The sequence below is a fragment of the Galeopterus variegatus genome, unplaced genomic scaffold (assembly GCF_000696425.1).
Source record: "Galeopterus variegatus unplaced genomic scaffold, G_variegatus-3.0.2 Scaffold348, whole genome shotgun sequence".
NCBI classification, from domain to species: Eukaryota; Metazoa; Chordata; class Mammalia; order Dermoptera; family Cynocephalidae; genus Galeopterus; species Galeopterus variegatus.
In genome coordinates, this window is record NW_007726459.1 from 620,011 (window position 1) to 638,943 (window position 18,933).

Sequence of the window (18,933 nt, forward strand, 5' to 3'; positions counted from 1 at the left end):
CTCTAGGACCGAATATCCTATCTTATTCCAATAGATGAGAAACTGTATACTGTGCACCTTAAGCAAAGGTAATTTTTTATTCTTTAGTTTTGAATTTCACTTTATTTCTGTGAAACTCTTGTAATAAAAGTGGAGTATGTGAAATAATAAATATAGTTGTTAAAAGTTTTAGTTATCTTGGATGAACAGATGCTGTCCTGTGACTTAATTAAATTTTTGGTCCTGATGACTCAAGTAGTCTTTTTGCAAATTTACCTCCTGAGGACTGATCTATATGATATTAAGTTGGGGACCAGCTGGTTATATATAATCAGGGCAGGGTGTCACAACAAGAAATAAATCAATTAGGGTTTTATCAGAGAGATGGGGCCACCATGAGGGACATGGAATAAGAGATTTCATATAGAAATGACATCTTGCGCTGTTCCATAATAGTACTGTGTGCCACCCTTCAGAGAACAGAAAAAAATAATTCAAATAATTTTTCTGTAGGATTTAATTTCCTGATGTAAAGCCAGTTGAGAAAGTTTGGAAGTAATTTGTGATACTAAAGAGGAAAGTTTCAGTTAAAGTTTGGGAGTAGGGCCGGCCCGGTGGCACACTGGATAGTGCGCCGCTTGGGAAGCGCGGCGGCGCTCCCGCCCGAGGGTTCGGATCCCACATACGGACCGGTTCCCGCTCACTGGCTGAGCGAGGCGCGGGGGCAGCACCGAGGGTTGCAGTCCCGTTGCCGGTCCCCGGTCCGGTACTGGGGCAACACTGAGGGTTGCGATCCGTTGCCGGACACGGAAAAAGACAAAAAAAAAAAAAAAAAGTTTGGGAGTAGAACTCAACTACATGGTATTAGGGAGAAGTGGCTTATGAGAAACTGGAGGCAGTGAGTATAAATAACTTTTTAAAAAACATTGTGCAGAGAGAGAAAAAAGAGGAGGCTTAGATGAATATTTTTTAGAAAAAAAAAAACCCAGGAAGTTTTCTGACTGAGGGGAAATTTCTTGAAGAGAAATAAAGAGAGATGAACCATATAAACAAGTGATTCATTGTGTAAGATGCCAAAGAATTCTCTCAAAGAAGAGGTTAACTTCCTCTTTTAGACAGAAAGGGAGAGTATGGTAGATGAGAACGCAAGCCAAAGAACTTTTGAAGAGTATAAGAGGGAAGTGAGAACTCACATTGAACTTGGACATCTCATTAGGACTGTAGACAGTGTTAGTAAATATGAGGACGGGAGCTTGCGAGATGGGTAGGGCACGCGCAAGATTATGGCAGCTGGACGACCATTGGGAGCTACTGCAGATAACTCATGAGAAATCATGAGAAGCAGAGCAATGACGGTGTGGAGTTAGGGAATTTTCTCCCAGGAGACTGAAGTAGCAGGAAAAGATTTGTATTAACAGATTGGATAAAATGGTGACAGGGATTTGGTGGTGCCCAGAGAGAAGGGGAACAGACCTGAGTTAGGCAAAATATGGGCTCACTGTTGGAGAAGCTGGATATGAAGTGCTTGTGGGACATTCTCCCCAAAATGTTCAATTGGCAGTAAATTTAGTTTCAACAATGGGAGAGAGGCATGGGTTTCAACATCTTTTTATGATTAAAAACCCTCTCAACAAACTAGGTATAGAAAGAATGTACCTAAACAAAATAAAGGCCGTGTGTGATAAACCCACAGCTGCCATCATAATCAATGGTGAAAAGTGGAAAGCTTTTCCTCTAAGATCAGGATCAAAATAATGATGCCTACTGTCATCACTTTTATAGTACTGGAAGTCCTAACCAGGACAATTAGGCAAGAAAAAGAAAGAAACAGCCTCCAGATTGGTAAGGATGAAGTCGAATTGTCCCTGTCTGCAGACAGCATGATGTTATATATAGAAAACCCTAAGATTCCACTAAAAAACTGTTAGAACCAATAAATGAATTCAGTAGAGTTGCAGGATATAAAATTAACATACAAAAATCATTGTATATCTATGCACTAATAACGAACTATCCAAAAAAGAAACCAAGAAATAATATTTCATGTTCACGGACTGGAAGAATTAATGTTGTTAAAATGTTCATACTACCCAAAGTGATCTACAGATTCAGTGCAATCCCTATCAAAATTCCAATGACATTTTTCAAATAAATAGAAAAACAGTCATAAAATTTGTATGGAACCACAAAAAACCCCGAATAGCCAAAGCTATCAAGCAAAAAGAACAAAGATGGAGACATCACACTAACAGACTTCAAAACATACTATAAAGGTATAGTAATCAAAGCCATCTTTTTTACTTATTTATTTATTTATCTTTATTGATTATACATATTCATGGGGCAAGAGCTGAGTAGAGCACCTGTGGCCAAGATGTGGTGAGCAAATCAATGCTATCACCACACCCACCACCTCAAATTGTGATTATTCTATGTGTCCCCCACCCAACTTCTCTCGAGTGCCCCTGTCCCTCCCCACCCCCTGCCACCCTAGGTCTGTTCTCTCCCTCTGAAAGTTCAAAACACCACTGTGGTCTTTCTTTCCTTCTCTCTTTCTTTCTTAGCTCCCACTTTTGAGTTAGGACACGTGGTATTCTTCCCTCTGTGCCAGGCAAAGCCATCTTTTAAAATAGGTAGTAAATGAAGTCGCAGAAACGAACAAGATAAATCTATAGAGGTGGGGGTGAGTGTTAAAGGTGAGAAAGAAAAATGACCAGGGAGTGAATGCCACAAAAGCACTTAAGGGACGAAGGAAGGATCCAGAAAAAGGGACTTATAAAAGTATACAGAAAAACATGAGGGGAACCAGGAGGAAGTGGGTATCATTGAAACCGAAGAAGAGAGGGTTTAAAGAAGGGGAATGTGGTCAGCAGTGTGAAGTGCTTCAGTGCAGTTTTATTTGACTACAAACTGCTTTTTGGATTTGAAAACTAGAGGGTCGTTAGTAACCTTTGAGAGATGAGTTTTGGTGGAGGCCTCCCAACAGGAGCCAGTCTGGGTGGTCAAGTTACATGGGGCTGAAGAGTGAGCATGAGGTGAGGAAGCATATAACTAAAGCAGCATGACAAGGACAGGGAATGGCAGACTCGAAGCTTCAGCACACATGCCAAGATGAGTTGACTTTCAGACAATACTCTTCCACCTCCTTATAAAAGTAAAATATATGCATAATAGAAAACTTAGGAAAAGTGAAAGAACAGAAGAGTCTCATAATTCTACATTCAGTTTATATCTTTGTGAATTTTAAAATGTTTTTTCCTCTTCTTTCAGCTTATTTTCTTTAAAGGAGTCCATTGAGTTAGGAAAATTATTTTATTTGAGTAAATGTGCATTGCCTTGAATAAAAATTAAATATATGTCAAAAGAAAATACTACCTTTAATGCCTTATGTCAGGGGTTGATAAACATTTTTCCTAAAGATCCAGACAGTAAATAGACTTTGAGGGCCATATGTTCCTGTCAAAACTACTTAATTCCGCTATTGGAGCGTGAAAACAGCCATGACAATATGTAAGTGAATGGATGTGGCTGTATTTCAATAAAACTATTCACAAAAGCAGAGAGTTGGTCAGATTTGGCCTGGGGATGTGTTTACTATCTGCTGCTTCATTTGTTTCAAAAAGAACAATTTAAAAATTCTCTGACTTTTTTATATGCAGATATTTCTTAGCAGATAATTTTATGGTTTATTCGTATAATCAAGGATCTGTGAATGCTCATTCTTCAAATATTGAGGTAAGATTTAAGTTCTGTTATACGGATTTTTAAAAAACCTTGTTTTACATTGAGTAAATGCTTTCTTAATACAGAAGGCTTGCCGGATTCACAGGGGATATATTTAAGGGATTTATTGATTATTTATTTATGTTTTGTTGAATGAGCTAATATAAACTAAAGAATAAGAAAAGCAGACACAAACGTAATTGGGCACAAATTACAGATCAAAACCCCCTCTTTTTTATAACTCATTCCATTCATCAATAAATCCTATTGACCCTATTCTTCAAACAGTATATTCCAAATCCACCCTCTTCCCCTATTTGCTTCTGCTGACCCCATCCATTTCCAAGTAAACATCATATCTGGTTTGGATTATTGCCGTAGCTTCCTAAATAATCTCCCTGCTTCCACACCTTGCCCATCCCTTCAGTTAATTCTCAACATGGCAACCAGATTAATCCTATTAAAACCCAGTCAGATTATGTCCCTTCTCTGCTCAGAACCCCCCATGGGATGGCCTTCCATTGCTCACAAAGTGGAAACCATAGTCTTTTCAGTATCTTACATACTTCACACAGTCTGGTTCCCTTTTACGCCTCTCACCACATTTCCTGATATTATCTACCTTGCTTGCTTTGTTCCAGCCACACTGGTCTCCTTGCTGTTCTTCAAATATACTAGCTATGTCTCCTTTCAAACATTTTGTATTTTCTACTTTCTGGGATCCAAATGCTGGATCTTTATCAATATACCCACATGTCTTCCTTCCTCATTTTCTTCAGCTCTTTGCTCAAAATCACCCTGTTAGTATTCTTTGACCAACACTTATTTTAGACTGCACTTTTACCATTAGAACTCTCTATATTTCCTTTACCTATTTTACTTTTATCCATTATAGCTATCAATATAGGTGTGCCAAATGTTTTATCCATTTACTTTCTTTTCTGTCTCCCCAGGGCAATATAATTTTCATGCAGACAGGGCTTTTGGTCTGTTTTATTCACTGATACAACACCAGTACCTAGAAGAATGCCTGGCACATAGTTAATACACAATAAAAATCTTGAAATATTGAATTGGCATGCTGAGTCTCCCCAATCCCCTTGGTCCTAGGCTGCTGCTGGATGACACTGAGGGAGCTTCCCATCCTGGTGGAGAAGGTTCAGGGAGTATGCTGGTACCTCCTGGGTATGCATTGCTCCCCCCACACATGGTGATCTTGCCTAGATCCATGCCCAACCTCCCCTGGGAGCTCAGAGTCTGGCTCAACCCAGCAGGCCTGCTGACCCCAGTGGAGAGTGTGCAGGGGATGCACCAGTCTTCAAGATCCACGCCTACCTTCCCCTATGAACTCAGAGTCCCACCCAACCCAGCAGGCCCACCCACACCAATGGAGAGTGTGCGAGGAGTGTGTGGCCACCTGGATCTATGCCCACCTACCCCTGGTAGCTCAGCTCTGCCCAACCCAGCAGAGAATGTACAGGGAGTGTTCTTGCCACCTGGATTCAAGGCCACTGTCCCCCAGGAGCTCAGAGTCCTTCCCAACTCAACAAGCCCACCAGAGTATCCTACCCTGGTAGAGATAGTGTGGAGAGCGAGCTGGACTCATCTAGAAACAAACCTATAATGCCCAACCCAACTATCAACCCAATTATTACACTTCTACAGGTAAGAGTTTCTCCCTCCAAAAACTACTCCAAAAATTAAAAGAGGCAACTAACACCAGTAGATACACAAATATCAATACAGAGGTATGAGAAGCATGAAAAAACAGGGGACATGACAACTCCAAAATAAGACAGTAATTCTCCAATACTAGACCACAAATGACAGGAAACCAGTAAAATGGCTGAAGAGGAATTCCAAATGGTAATCTTAGGCAAACTCAACATGATGCAAGGAAAAATATATGGAAATCACAATGTAGTCAAAAAAACCCAAAAAAACAAAAAAAACCCCAACAACAATCCAGGTATGAATGAGAAATTCAGCCAAGAGCCAGAAATCATTGTCGGTGATGGGCCATAATAATCATATACAGGGTATATTGACAAAATAAAAATTAAAAAAATAAAATAAAATAAAATAAAATAAAATAAAAAAAATGCTTTATGGCAAAGAAAAAAGGCAAACTCAACATGATGCAAGGAAAAATATATGGAAATCACAATGTAGTCAAAAAAACCCCAAAAAACAAAAAAAACCCCAACAACAATCCAGGTATGAATGAGAAATTCAGCCAAGAGCCAGAAATCATAAAAAAGAATGAAGCAGAAATCCTGGAACTGAAGAATTCATTTAATGAAATAAAAATACAACTGAGAACTTAAGCAGTAGGCTACACCAAGGAGAAGAATGAATTTCTGAGCTTTCAGATGGGTTTTTTGAATTAACCCAGTGGGATCCCCACCTTCCAAGAAAAAAAAAAGTCTAAAAATGAAGAAAGCTGACAAGATTTATTAGACATCCTTATGCATACAAATACCCATATTATGGGTATACTGGAAGAGGAAGAGGAAGGAAAAGGCATTGAAAGCCTATTTAATGAAATAATAGCTGAAAACTTTCCAGGTATTGGGATAGATATGGTTTTCCAGATCCAAGAAGCTCAAAGATCCCCAAAGGGATTCAACCCAAAAAGGTCCTCCCCAAGACATATTATAGTCAGACTGTCAAAAGTCAAAACAAAGAATTATAAGAACAGCAAGAAAAAAGTGTCAAGTCACCTGTAAGGGATTCCCCATCAGATTAACAGCAGACTTCTCAACATAAATCTTATAGGCCAGAAGAGAGTGGGAAAATATATTCAAAGTGCTAAAAGAAAAACACTTCCAACCAAGAATACTATACTCAGCAAAGCTATCCTTCAGAAATGAGTGAGAAATAGTATCTTTCTTAGACAAACAAAAACTGCAGAAATTCACCACACAAGACTGGTGCTACAAGAAATCCTCAAGGGAGTCCTACATCTGGAATCAAAAAAGTAGAAACTATCATCAGGAATAAATGAGAAAGAATAAAAACCACTAGTACAGCAAATATGCAAATGAGAAAGAAGAAGAAACCGAATCCTAACACTGCAATAAAATGAACAGCAAAAGCAACAATAAAAGGGAAAGACGGAAGCAAAAGAAATTTAAAACAAACATAAAAAATTAATAAAATGGCAAAAGTAAGGCAATATCTCATGCTAACAACCCCGAGTGTAAATGGACTAAATTCCCCACTTAAAGGATACTGACTGGCTGAATGGATTAAAAAACTAGACCCACCTATATGTTGCCTAAAAGAAGCTCACTTCACCAGTAAAGACACACATAGACTAATAGTGAAGGGATGGAAAAAGATATTCCATACAAATGGAAACCAAAGCCGAGCAGGAGTGCCATACTTATATCAGGTAAAATGGACTTTAAATCAAGAACTATAAAAAGAGACAAACACATTATATAATGATAAAAGGATCAATGCAGAAAGAAGATATAGCAATCATAAATATATATGCACCCAATAATGGAGCACCCAGATATATAAAGCAACTGTTATTGGGTCTAAATTGGAAGATAGACCATCCCCATACAATAATAGTTGGGGACTTCAACATGCCTCTCTCAGCATTGGACAGATCATCTAGACAAAATATTAGCAGCGGAATATTGGATTTAAATAGCGCTTTAGGCCAAATGGACTTGGCAGACATAGAAAATTTTATCCAACAACTGCAGAATATATATTCTTTTAATCATTACCCAGATCATTCTCCAGGATAGGCCACATGTTAGGCTACAAATCAAGCCTCAACAAATTTAAAGACTGAAATTATATCAAGCATTTTTTCAGACCACAATGGAATAAAACTAGAAATGAACAACAGATAAAACTTTGGAAGCTATACAAATACACAGAAGTTAAACAACATGCTCCTGAATGAGCAATGGGTCAAAGAAGAAATGAAGCAGAATATCCAAAAATTTCTTGAAACAAATGAAAATACAAGCACAACAGACCAACGGGATACTGCAGAAGCAGTACTAAGAAGGAATATTATTGCAAAAAGATCAAAAGATTCCATATAAACAAGATAATGTTATACCTCAAGGAAAGAAAAGCAAGGGAAATTCAACCCCAAACTTAGTAGACAGAAAGAAATAATAAAGATGAGAGGAGAACTAAATGAAATAGAGATCAAAAAAGATACAAAAGATCAATGATACAAAAAGTTGTTTTTTTTTTTTTTTGAGAAGATAAACAAAGTTGACAAACTATTACCTACCTGGACTAACCAAGAAAAGAAGAGAGGAGACCCAAATATTAAAAATCAGAATGAAAAAGCAGACATTACAACTAATTCCACAGAAATACAACGAATCATTACAGACTTTTATGAACAACCGTATGCCAAATAATTTGAAAATACAGAGGAAATGGATAAATTTCTGGGCACATGCAACCTGCCAAAACTGAACCAAGAAGAAATAGAAAACCTAAACAGACCAATAACAAGCAATGAGATTGAAATGGAAATCAGCAATCTCCCAACAAATAAAAGCACTTGACAGGATGGTTTCACTGCTGAAATGTACCAAACTTTTAAAGAAGATTAGTACCAATTCTCAAACTATTCCAAAAAATTGAAGCAGAGGGTATTCCAAACTCATTCTATGAGAGCACCCCAATACCAAAATGAGACAAAGACAACTAGAAAAAAAAATAAAAAACAAGCCAATATCATTGATGAACTTAGATACAAATATTTTCAACAAAGTACTAGCAAACAGTATCCAACAGTCCATTTAAAAAATTATTAAACATGATCATGTGGAATTCATACCAGGGAGGCACGGATGGTTCAACATATGCAAGTCAATAAATGTGATATACCACACCAACAAAATAAAAAACAAAAACCATGTGATCATCTCAATAGCTACAGGAAAAGCCTTTGATAAAATTTAGCATTCCTTAATGATAAAGACTCTTGCCGGAGACCAGCTCCAGTCGAGTTGTGGGTACCCGAAAAGGGAGAGAGAGGGTCGGCGAAAATAACAAACACAGAGGGAGACCTCAATGCATCAATATGCATGTTCTCTCTCTGCGGGCTGTCAGCGTGTTGCAGCTGGAGCCCAGTAGAGCATGAAACAATGTTAGATTTTTCTGTGCAGGAGGGTTTTGGGTATTATTTTTATTGTATCAGCAAGCTTAAATCAATAGTCCAAAAAGCAGGGAGGAAACTTTTTTAGAGGTCAGCACGTCTCAGGTGATCAACTCGTGCTTCTTTTTCCTGGAATCAGGTTTATCAGATTCAAACCATCCCTTCATTGTCTTGAAGTTATCTTGTGACCTTTTTCTGTTAGCAAGCTGTGGTTAATATCCACCCTATTAATAGGGTGGCATTTACAAAGTGATAGACAATACACTCAAATAACCTATGACTATTGTTAAATGTAAGTACAAATTTGCTAAAAGGAACAATGCTAACATTTAAATTCTAATGGGGGGTCTAATGATTTTTTGTTCTAATGGAATGAAAAGGAACAATGGATAATTGAGCAGCATTATCATGTACATTTTGAGGTTATGCATTGGCTGTGGCCCTATAATGTTGATCTAAATATTAAAGTGTCCTTGTGCACAGCACCATCCCTCACAAAACTAGGTGTACTCTCTTATTCTCCTAAGATCTAATTTTGCAGGTTTAATAATTTTACAGCATATATTTTTATCCCAAACATGTAATTTCCCATTAATACCAACCATTCTCTTGCCATTAATATAATCTCCAGTAAATGATGTTTGCCAACTTACATTAGGCTGCAGCTCATATTTAGTCATGAGTGGTGCTTTTGGAACATATGTTGGTGTGGTCAATTTATCATAAGGGGATAATTTTAAATTGTCCAATTTACTTGGATCCTCTGTGGGAATGTTTAGTTCAATGACCACATAATTATTTGTGTTATTTTTATAATCTTTTGGGAATTCAGAGAACTGCCACGCTAACCAAAATATTGAAAGAGAGAGTAAAAGCAGTACCACGAAGCCGAGGCAGGCAGCTCTTCCGGTTGCAGCAAGTGCTCGTAGCTGTGGCCTTGCCGACAGCTCTCCCACCGGTGGCGTTGCAAACTTGGAGAGGGCAGCCCATGCTGATTCCTTTAGGATCCTGCCATGGTGTGGACCGCGCCAGACTCTCAACAAATTAGGGTTCAAAAAAAAGGATCTCAACACAATAAAGGCCATAAATGAAAAACCCACAGCTAACATCATCCTAAATGAGGAAAACTTTTCCTCTAAGAACAGGAACAAGTAAGGATGACCACTCTCACCACTCCTATTTGGAAGTTCTAGCCAGAACAATTAGGCAACAGGAAGAAATAAAGGCCATCCAAATTGGAAACGATGAAGTCAAATTGTCCGTATGGAGATGACTTGGTCTTACACATAGAAAACCTAAAGACTACACCAAAAAACTCTTAGAATTGATAAACAAATTAAGTAACTTTGCAGGATACAAAATCAATAGACAAAAAATTAGTAGCATTTCTGTACATCAAAAGCGAACTAGAAGAAAAGAAAAAGTCAAGAAAGCAATCCCATTTACACAAGCTACCAATAAATAAATAAATAAATGAATGAATGAATAAAATAAAATAGGAATAAATTAACCAAGAAGGTAAAAGATTGCTACAATGAAAACTGCAAAACGCTGATGAAAGAAATTACAGAAGACACTAAAAATGGGACATTCCGTGTTCATGGATTGGTAGAATTAATGTTGTGAAAATGATAATACCACCAAAAGTGATCTACAGATTCAATACCATCCCTATCAAAATAACAATGACATTCTTCATGGAAATAGAAAAAAAAATCCTAGCATTCATGTGGAACAACAAAAGACCCCAAATAGCCAAAGGAATCCTAAGCATAAAGAATAAAGTGGAGGCATTACACTACCTGCCGTGAAAATATACTATGAAGCTATAGTAACTAAAACAGCATGGTACTGGCATAAAAACAGACACATAGAACAATGGAACAGAATAGAAAGCCCAGAAATAAATCCACATACTTACAGCCAAGTAATCTTTGACTAAAGGCACTGAAAACATACATTGGGGAAAGGACAGCCTCTTCAATAAATGGTGCTGAGAAAATGGGATATCCACATAGATTAAAGACTTAAATGTAAGACCTGAAACTATAAGACATCTGGAGGAAAACACAGGGGAAAAACTCCAGGACTTAGGACTGGGCAAATATTTCAAGAATAGGACCTCAAAAATCACAGGTGACAAAAGGGAAAATAAACCAATGGGTTTTTATCAAACTAAAATGGTTCTGCACAGTAAAGGAAACAATCAACAGAGCAAAAGGACAACCTACAGAATGGAAGAAAATATTTACATCCTACATGTCTGATAAGGGATTAATATCTAGAATATACAAAGACCTCAAACAAGTTCATAGTAAAACAAAACAAACAAAAAATAACCCTTTTAAAAAATAGGCAAGGGAACTGAACAGACATTTCTTAAAAGAAGAGATACAGATGGCCAACAGTCGTAAAAAAAATGCTCAACATCACTAATCCTTGGACAAATGCAAATTAAAACCGCAGTGAGACATCATCTCACCCCAGTTAGACTGACTATATCAAAAAGACAGAAAATAACAAATGCTGGTAGAGTGGGAAGAAAGAGGAACCCGTATACCTTGTTGGTGGGACTGTAAATTAGCACAGCCATTATGGAAAACAGCATGGAGGTTCCTCAAACAACTACAGAGAGAACTACCATACGATCCAGCAATCCCACTACTATGTACATACCCAGAGGAATGCAAATCACGTCAAAGGGACACCTGCACTCCCATGTTTATCTCAGCTCTGTTCACAGTAGCCAAGATATAGAACCAACTTAAATGTCCATCTACAGATTATTGGATAAAGGAAATGTAGTACATATATACAATGGAATACTACTGAGTCATAAAGAATGAAATTCTGCCATTTGTAGTAACATGGATGAGCTTGGAGAAAGTTATGTTAAGTGAAGTAAGCCAGGTACAGGTAGAGAAATGCCATATATTTTCATTTTTATGTGGGAGCCAAAAAAGAGAACAAAATAAATCGAACAAACCAAGAAGCATAATAAATTGGAGTGTTGAGAGAGAGAGAAACACTGTTGTTAATAGGGGTGGGAAAGGGGAGATTGGGTATACTGTGAGTCTGGTTAATGAACACAACCTACAGTAAGATAGGAAAAATAAGCCTTATTTGTGTGCAGCTGACCCAGAAACATGTAATCAATAATGATTTAACGCACGTGCCCAAGGACGGGAAGAGAGGAGATCGTATGTGCACATCACAAAGAAACGTTTAAGTTTAGAATGATGAATAGGCTAATCACGCTGAATAGATCAGTGTGCATTTTATACATGTATTGAAATGTAATGCTGTACTCTCTCTATATGTACAATAAATATGTTTCAATAAAAAAATTTAAAAATAAATATTGAATTGGACATCATGTTGCTTTACTTAAGTTGGACAGGACCATGATTTTCCTTTCTTGCTCCTCCTTCCTCCTTTTCTATGATAAAGCAGAGTGTTAATAAAAAACCTTCATGCCAAAATTTATAGTCATTGAATCTTGGGACTTTTATAATTTTCCTTTTCTTTCTGACAATGTTTGTTGCTGTCTATATCTCTAACTTGATTGTACTTTGGTCAGAGACCAACATCTGTATGATTGCAATTGTTTGAAATTTGTTGAGTCCTGCCTTATGGCCCATAATATGGTTTTGTTTTTGTAAACGTTCTACGTGTGTTTAGAAAGAGTATTCTACAGTTTTTAGTTATGGTGTTCTACACATATTTCTTAGGCTGTTTACTAACCATGCTGTTCAGACCTTCTGTACATTTTGAATCCTTTATCAGTTACTGAGTGAAATTATGTTTGAAATTTTTTACTAGTATTGTAGATTTTTCTATTTTTACTATTCTTTTAATTTTGGCTTTGTATATTTTCAAGCTATGCTTTTAAGTAAATTTGGAATATTCATAAAGTAAAGTAAATTTGGAATATTCATATCTTGATGGAGAATTGAAAATCTTCCACTGTGATTCATCCGTCTTTATCTTTAGTAATGCTTCTTGCCTTAGCACCTGCATTTCCTGAAGTGTAGTGCAGCTTCAGAAGCATCACTCTGGTTGGTGTTGGCACGGGGCATCCAGCCCTTCAATCCTCCTGTGTCACTGCACAAGACGACTTCAGAAAGTTCATAGAAAATTCACATTATCTTTTATTTATTTATTTTTTCCTTTTCGTCTTTTTTACTGACTGGTAATGAGATTGCAACCCTCGGTGTTGCGCCCGTACCGGGGACTGGCAACGGGATCACAACCCTCGGTGTTGCGCCCGTACCGGGGACTGGCAACGGGATCACAACCCTCGGTGTTGTGCCCGCACCGCGCTCAGCCAGCGAGTGGGAACCAGTCTCCACATGGGATCTGAACCCTCGGCGGGAGCGCCGCTGCACTCCCAAGCAGCGCACTCTCCAGTGCGCCACCGGGCCGGCCCCAAAAATTCACATTATCTTTTAATTCAATTTTTTTGCACAAACTTTTGGAAATACCCTTATATTTTTATGTGTCTCTTTTTGGCAGCATATTAGATTTTAAGAGAAATCCGGACTCACAGTCTCTGTCTTTTAATTGATGAGCTAAGTTTATATATTGGAAAGTAATTTTACCTAAAATATAAGATTACACTTTGGAAGCAGGGTGTAAAATACCTATCCCAAGTCTTAAGCTAAAAAGAGTAATAAATATAGCAAAAGTGACAGATAGGGAAAGACTTTTTTCTGAATGCCATTTTACCGATATAAACCATGTAGCCTGTGAAAAATGTTCAGAAGGTTCTATCGAATATAGAAATAGGAAACCATTAGAAAGTTTTGTCAATTTCTAAGTAACCACTTTAATTTTTTCTTTCCTAGACTCAATGCTACTACCAAGGATATATCGAAGGATATCCAAATTCTTTTGTCACACTCAGCACGTGCTCTGGACTGAGGTGGTTTTCTGTCATTGAATATTGAACACTATAATCATGATGTTTGTCTGCAGTGGTTTTTTTCTGTTTATATTAAGTGTGAAGCTGGAGGAGGATTCCCATGTGGAGTTTATTTAATGATATTCTCCTCTGAACATGTTTCCTTGTCTCTTATTTATCCTCACTTTCCTTATTGACCAAAGACATTTCTAATTCTCTCAAAGGTGGAGATTTCTTGCAGTATCTTTTTTTCTTAACTAAAGTGACAGCTGAACATGCTTGACTATAGTACGTTGGGTAAATGTCCAAGTGTGAGCTGACTATAATGCCCACCAAACTGGGGAGGTATCCTGAGACCAAAGAACGTAGCAGATAACTTCAGATGTTTTACAAGGAGTTATTATTATTATTTATGGGTGGTTACTTACAGAGACTGGGCAGAGTATTTACTCATCTGAGTGCTGCGTGGCTGCTTCCTCTGCAACCCTGGGGGAGGGGGGCTGGGAAGAGGAATTGAAGCTTATAAGGGACTTGGGGACAAAAGCGGAGCTATCCCAATGGGAGAAAACCACGGAAGTCGAAGATTCCCAGGTGCCTTGCAGCCTCCCTTTGCTTATAGCTATCCCAATGGGAGAAAACCACGGAAGTCGAAGATTCCCAGGTGCCTTGCAGCCTCCCTTTGATTATCCTTGGGGTGGTTGGTGTCATTCCCCTTGTCTTAGACAAACATAGAATTCTATTACTTTCCCTTCCTCAGTTGTTAAGTAACCTGTGCAGGGGAAAGATTGGAGCTATTGAAGCCAGAGCTCTGAAGGCCTTGAGGATGCAGTGAGTTCTGACCAGCATTCCTACAGAGGAGCTAAGATTAGGATTATTCTTTTCAGCAAATGGAACATTAATTATTCCCATCATATATCCTACCGTTTGTAGGTATAAACATAAATAAAGATAAAAAGACATGCTTTTTATAAGGGAAATCATCTTCAGAGTGGGGAGGGAAGTTATATACATAAGCAATTATTAATATCTATTCATATTTTTTCTCGTATCACTATCTTGAACTCTGCAACAATTATTGGGTTTCTTCCTTAGTGCTTAGAGAGTTTTCATTCTTTCAGGAAATTCTCTTTTATTTTGTAGGTAGGATCCTTGTTTTCACAAATATTCATCAGAGCTTCTTACATGGAACACTGAGATTTGAACCTATATTTAGGGAAGAATAGTTACACAAATTGTTTACTTTTTAAAATTTTGCTTTTAATTTCTTATTCAGACTATGTACCTAAACAAAATTAATAAATGCTATTTCATAGTTACTGCTATATTTTATTTTATACATAAAATTGTTAATTTTATAAATTTTTGTTATGCAAGTGTGTAATTGTTTTTTAAAAGCATTGCAAACCAGGGAGAAATTCATTAAGATTTCTACTTACCATTGCTTTAATTAAGTCGCTGACTTGGAGAGCAGGCGCACTTGATCACTGCAATGCTGTGTACTTGTGTACCTAGCAATTGATTAGCTAATTTCTGCTGCTTTTATAACTATGAAAAAATAAAATAGGAAGCTGGTTTTGTGGATTAGGGAAATACTTTGTCTCTTCGGAATCATCTCTAAGACAGAGAGTTTGGATCAAAACACTGACTTCAAAATGTTATATACTTTTGTTATCTTTTTCTTTTGGATTTTGTCAGAGTTTCATAATATAGATTTGATTCAAAGCACTTAAAATTTTATTCTTAATTTTACAGAGGAATACTGCAATTTGAAAATGTTTCTTATGGAATCGAGCCTCTGGAATCTGCAGTTGAATTTCAGCATATTCTTTATAAATTAGGGAATGAAAACAATGAATTTGCAATTTTTAACAAGAATATCAGTAACGTAGAAAAACACCCAATGGACTTTAACATTTATATAAGTGAAAAAGTGAGTTGTGTGTTTTGTTACTACTTTCAAAGCATTATCGCTTCAATTTAACTTATTTTTGAAAATAAAATTATTAGGCTATTTACCGCTGTAACAAATATCCTGTCTTTGTGAACATTCTCATTTTTTCTTAATCCCCAAATTTCCTGGAAAGCGTACGTCACCCTTTCCTTCTCCCAACAATCTATCGTTTTACTCTTTACATTCCACGTTATTTTAGTTCTTATGTTGTTTGTTGCATTCTTATCACTCTCTATAAATTACCTAGTGTATATTCAATATCAACTTAAAAACTCAGTTCCTGCTTTTGTCTCTGTATTTGTGGAAGTTATTCGATAAAGCCAATATTTATAAAGGGGTTGGATTCATGACCAAGGAGTCTGCATGGATTAAATTATCAATGTAATTAAAATGCCATAAGCAGCACTGCCGGGCATGGCCGTGGAGACCGTGCACCGCACAGACTGTGTAGCTGTGTGTTTGGTCCACATAGAGTCAGCTGTGAAAGAAAAACTGTAGCCAAGTGACACTGGGGTAAATGTGCGTAGTTTATGCAAGAGCGTGGGCAGTGTTGGTTCTTCCCGTCCTCTCAGTTAAGAAAACACCAAAACCTCAGGGTTTGGCTGAGCGTATGACAAAAGGCTGCATTTCTCAATTTCCTTCCACCTAGGGAGGGCCACGTAACAAAATTATGGCTGATGACATGTGAGCAGGCATAATGTGTCACCTCTGGACTGAATTCTAGGGGAGCAATCTTATCTTCTTCGCCTTTTCTCTTTCCTTCTGGCTGGTGCGTGGACATGCTGGGACATTACGGTCCACAAGGACGAGGCTGATGCCATAGGAGCAGCAGAGTAAACGGGCAGGATGAGCCTTGCTGCTGGAGAAGTCACAGAGCGGAGCCGCCTGCCTCTTCCCACTTTTGTGTGTGAGAGAAATGACTCCGATCTTGTTTAATCCACGATTATTTTCTGTCTATAGCCATCATCTATAGCCATCAACCCTATATCCTAAATAATAAGAGCCCAAATGGCCTATGAAATGTGCATGCAGCACCAAAGTATTCAATGCTATCACATATATGTGTATAATTTAAAATAAATATTTAACTAAATGATGAACATTTTGTTTACCTTCTAAGAATTTAGGAGTATAATTTACAATGGTTTAAATGACCCAGCACAGTGGACAATGTTGGCGCTCTGCTCAGATTCCCTCAGTTTCCTTTCTACCATGTATTTTTGTTGGGGTGAGGGCAGGAGGGTAGGACACCCTGTCTTTGCTTTTGCTTTTAACATCTAGCCCTGGTGACTCTCTTTTGAGAGGACTGCCCTTCAGCCACTGAAACTGCCTTGCCCAGATGGCAGGAAAACCATAAGTTCTGGAGGTTTAAATTTCCCTAGGGTTGTCCTTAACTAGTACCTCAGTGATGTGGGACACGGAGAAATCAGTTCATCACCACAGGTCAGGACAACTGAGGCATAACTTACACTCCAGAGTTTCCTTGTGGGACTTTACCTGAGAGCACACTCTTGTGTGGCTTCCTCCTGTTTCTAATCCTGTTTCTAATCCTGCTTCTCCTACTCCTAAACCGCTCTCTTCTGGGAGCACGTCCTTAATAAATTTACAAATGAATTCTGTCTGAGGTCTCTCTTTGGGGATCACACAGTTTAAAGGTTTTCACATATTTATATTATAATAAAGTGATGATTTAAGATTTGAGCAACATACATCTGCCAAATTGCATTTGTATTGTTTAGAAAGAGGCATGGTCTAGGAAGTGAGTAGGGAAACTCTAGCTCCCTAGGGAAATCACTTTATTTGGACAAGTGTTGGAGGGGAAAAAATGGCAGACGGAAAGACAAGTAGCTCCTCGGTTTGCTTAGTTATTGCTTATCATTGTAATTTATGGTAATCCGTGCCAAAAATTTGAGTAGCCTGGATGGATGCATGCAGCAAAGTATCAATAATGGTAGTAACTGAGGCAGTAGAAACTCTATCTTATGTGGCAACAGCATTAATTTTAGTGAAGCCAAACAGAAGCGAGGCTTCCTGAAAAGGGAGACTCAAGATATAGTCACCTATATTAAGAGAAGGGTCAGTGGATAGATTTTTTTTTAGAGTGGTGGGGTTTTCCTTGATGTGCGGAAGCAAGGTGACAGGATGCATTTGGAGAGCACTGTGCCAGTAGACCCAGGAAATTAGGTGGCCGAGCCATAGAGAATGACAGCTGTGGAAGGGAGTGGTTTTGTTACAAGGTCGCAGAATTCTTTATTAATGAAGAGTATGTCCAGTCTTTTAGGTTGAGATGTAAGAAGATTCTAAGCAAAAAAAAGGAATGAAAGAATAATCCTTTTATTTACCAGACTGACGACACCAGAAGTCCTGAAAAGAACTTAATTTTTCAAAGTTAAGTAAATTTAATAAATGAGGAACATAGCCCTCAAAGTGAGAGGAGTAGTATACTTTTGAAAAATATTCAGTGCAGTAAACAAATTTTAGATATCTCTGATTTTTGTGTTCAATAAAGTTTAAGAAACAGGGATACTAAGAAATGAGAATTGAAAGATCTAAGACTTATATCTTGAATTTAAAAAGAAATGAAGAAGCCTGTAGAAATTAAAAGGAAGCTAGATGATCTAAGCAAAGTGTTATGAGGCTAAATATAGCAAATTAATTGCTTTTTCTGCCAGGATTCTTTCTTTTTTCTGTTGTTAAAATGCCTCATAGTTGGCCGCCTGCAACCTTTGGACATGAGGCCAATGCAAATCATCCTTGGAACTTTTGCTAAAACTTGGGAAAGTCTCTCTATTTCCTCTGTGATTGTTAAGTATAAGAACCACTGAATGGCTTCACTGCTGAGTTCTACCAAACTTTTAAAGAAGAATTAATACCAATTCCTTTTAAACTATTCCAGAAAATCACAGCAGTGGCCATTCTCCTACACTCATTCTATGAGGCCAGCATCATCCTGATACGGAAATCAGTTTTTGTTCGTCTGGGAAAGATGCTATTTCTCCTTTGTTTCTGAAGGATAGCCTTGCTGGCTTTAGTATTCTTGGCTGGAAGGTTTTTTTGTTTGTTTTGTTTTTGTTTTTTAGTACTTTGAATATATCATCTCATTCTTTCCTGGCCCATAAGGTTTCTGCTGAGAAATTAGCTGTTAGATTGATGAGGATTCTCTTTTGGGGATTTGATGCTATTCTCTTATTTTTAGACTTCTCTGTCTCTGACTTTTGACAGAGTCAC

General features: G+C 37.7%; 1 protein-coding gene across 1 annotated transcript in view; it reads left to right on the plus strand.

The window, feature by feature from the left end:
- ADAM32 (ADAM metallopeptidase domain 32) overlaps nt 1–18,933 on the plus strand; it is a gene marked incomplete at its 3' end in the record, with an annotated part of 141,628 nt that overhangs the window by 58,331 nt on the left and 64,364 nt on the right. Inside the window, exons 4-7 of the mRNA XM_008567823.1 lie at nt 7–68; nt 3,639–3,714; nt 13,699–13,775; nt 15,507–15,684. Coding sequence (XP_008566045.1) covers nt 7–68; nt 3,639–3,714; nt 13,699–13,775; nt 15,507–15,684 — 393 coding nt within the window. The remainder of the gene's footprint in view (nt 1–6; nt 69–3,638; nt 3,715–13,698; nt 13,776–15,506; nt 15,685–18,933) is intronic.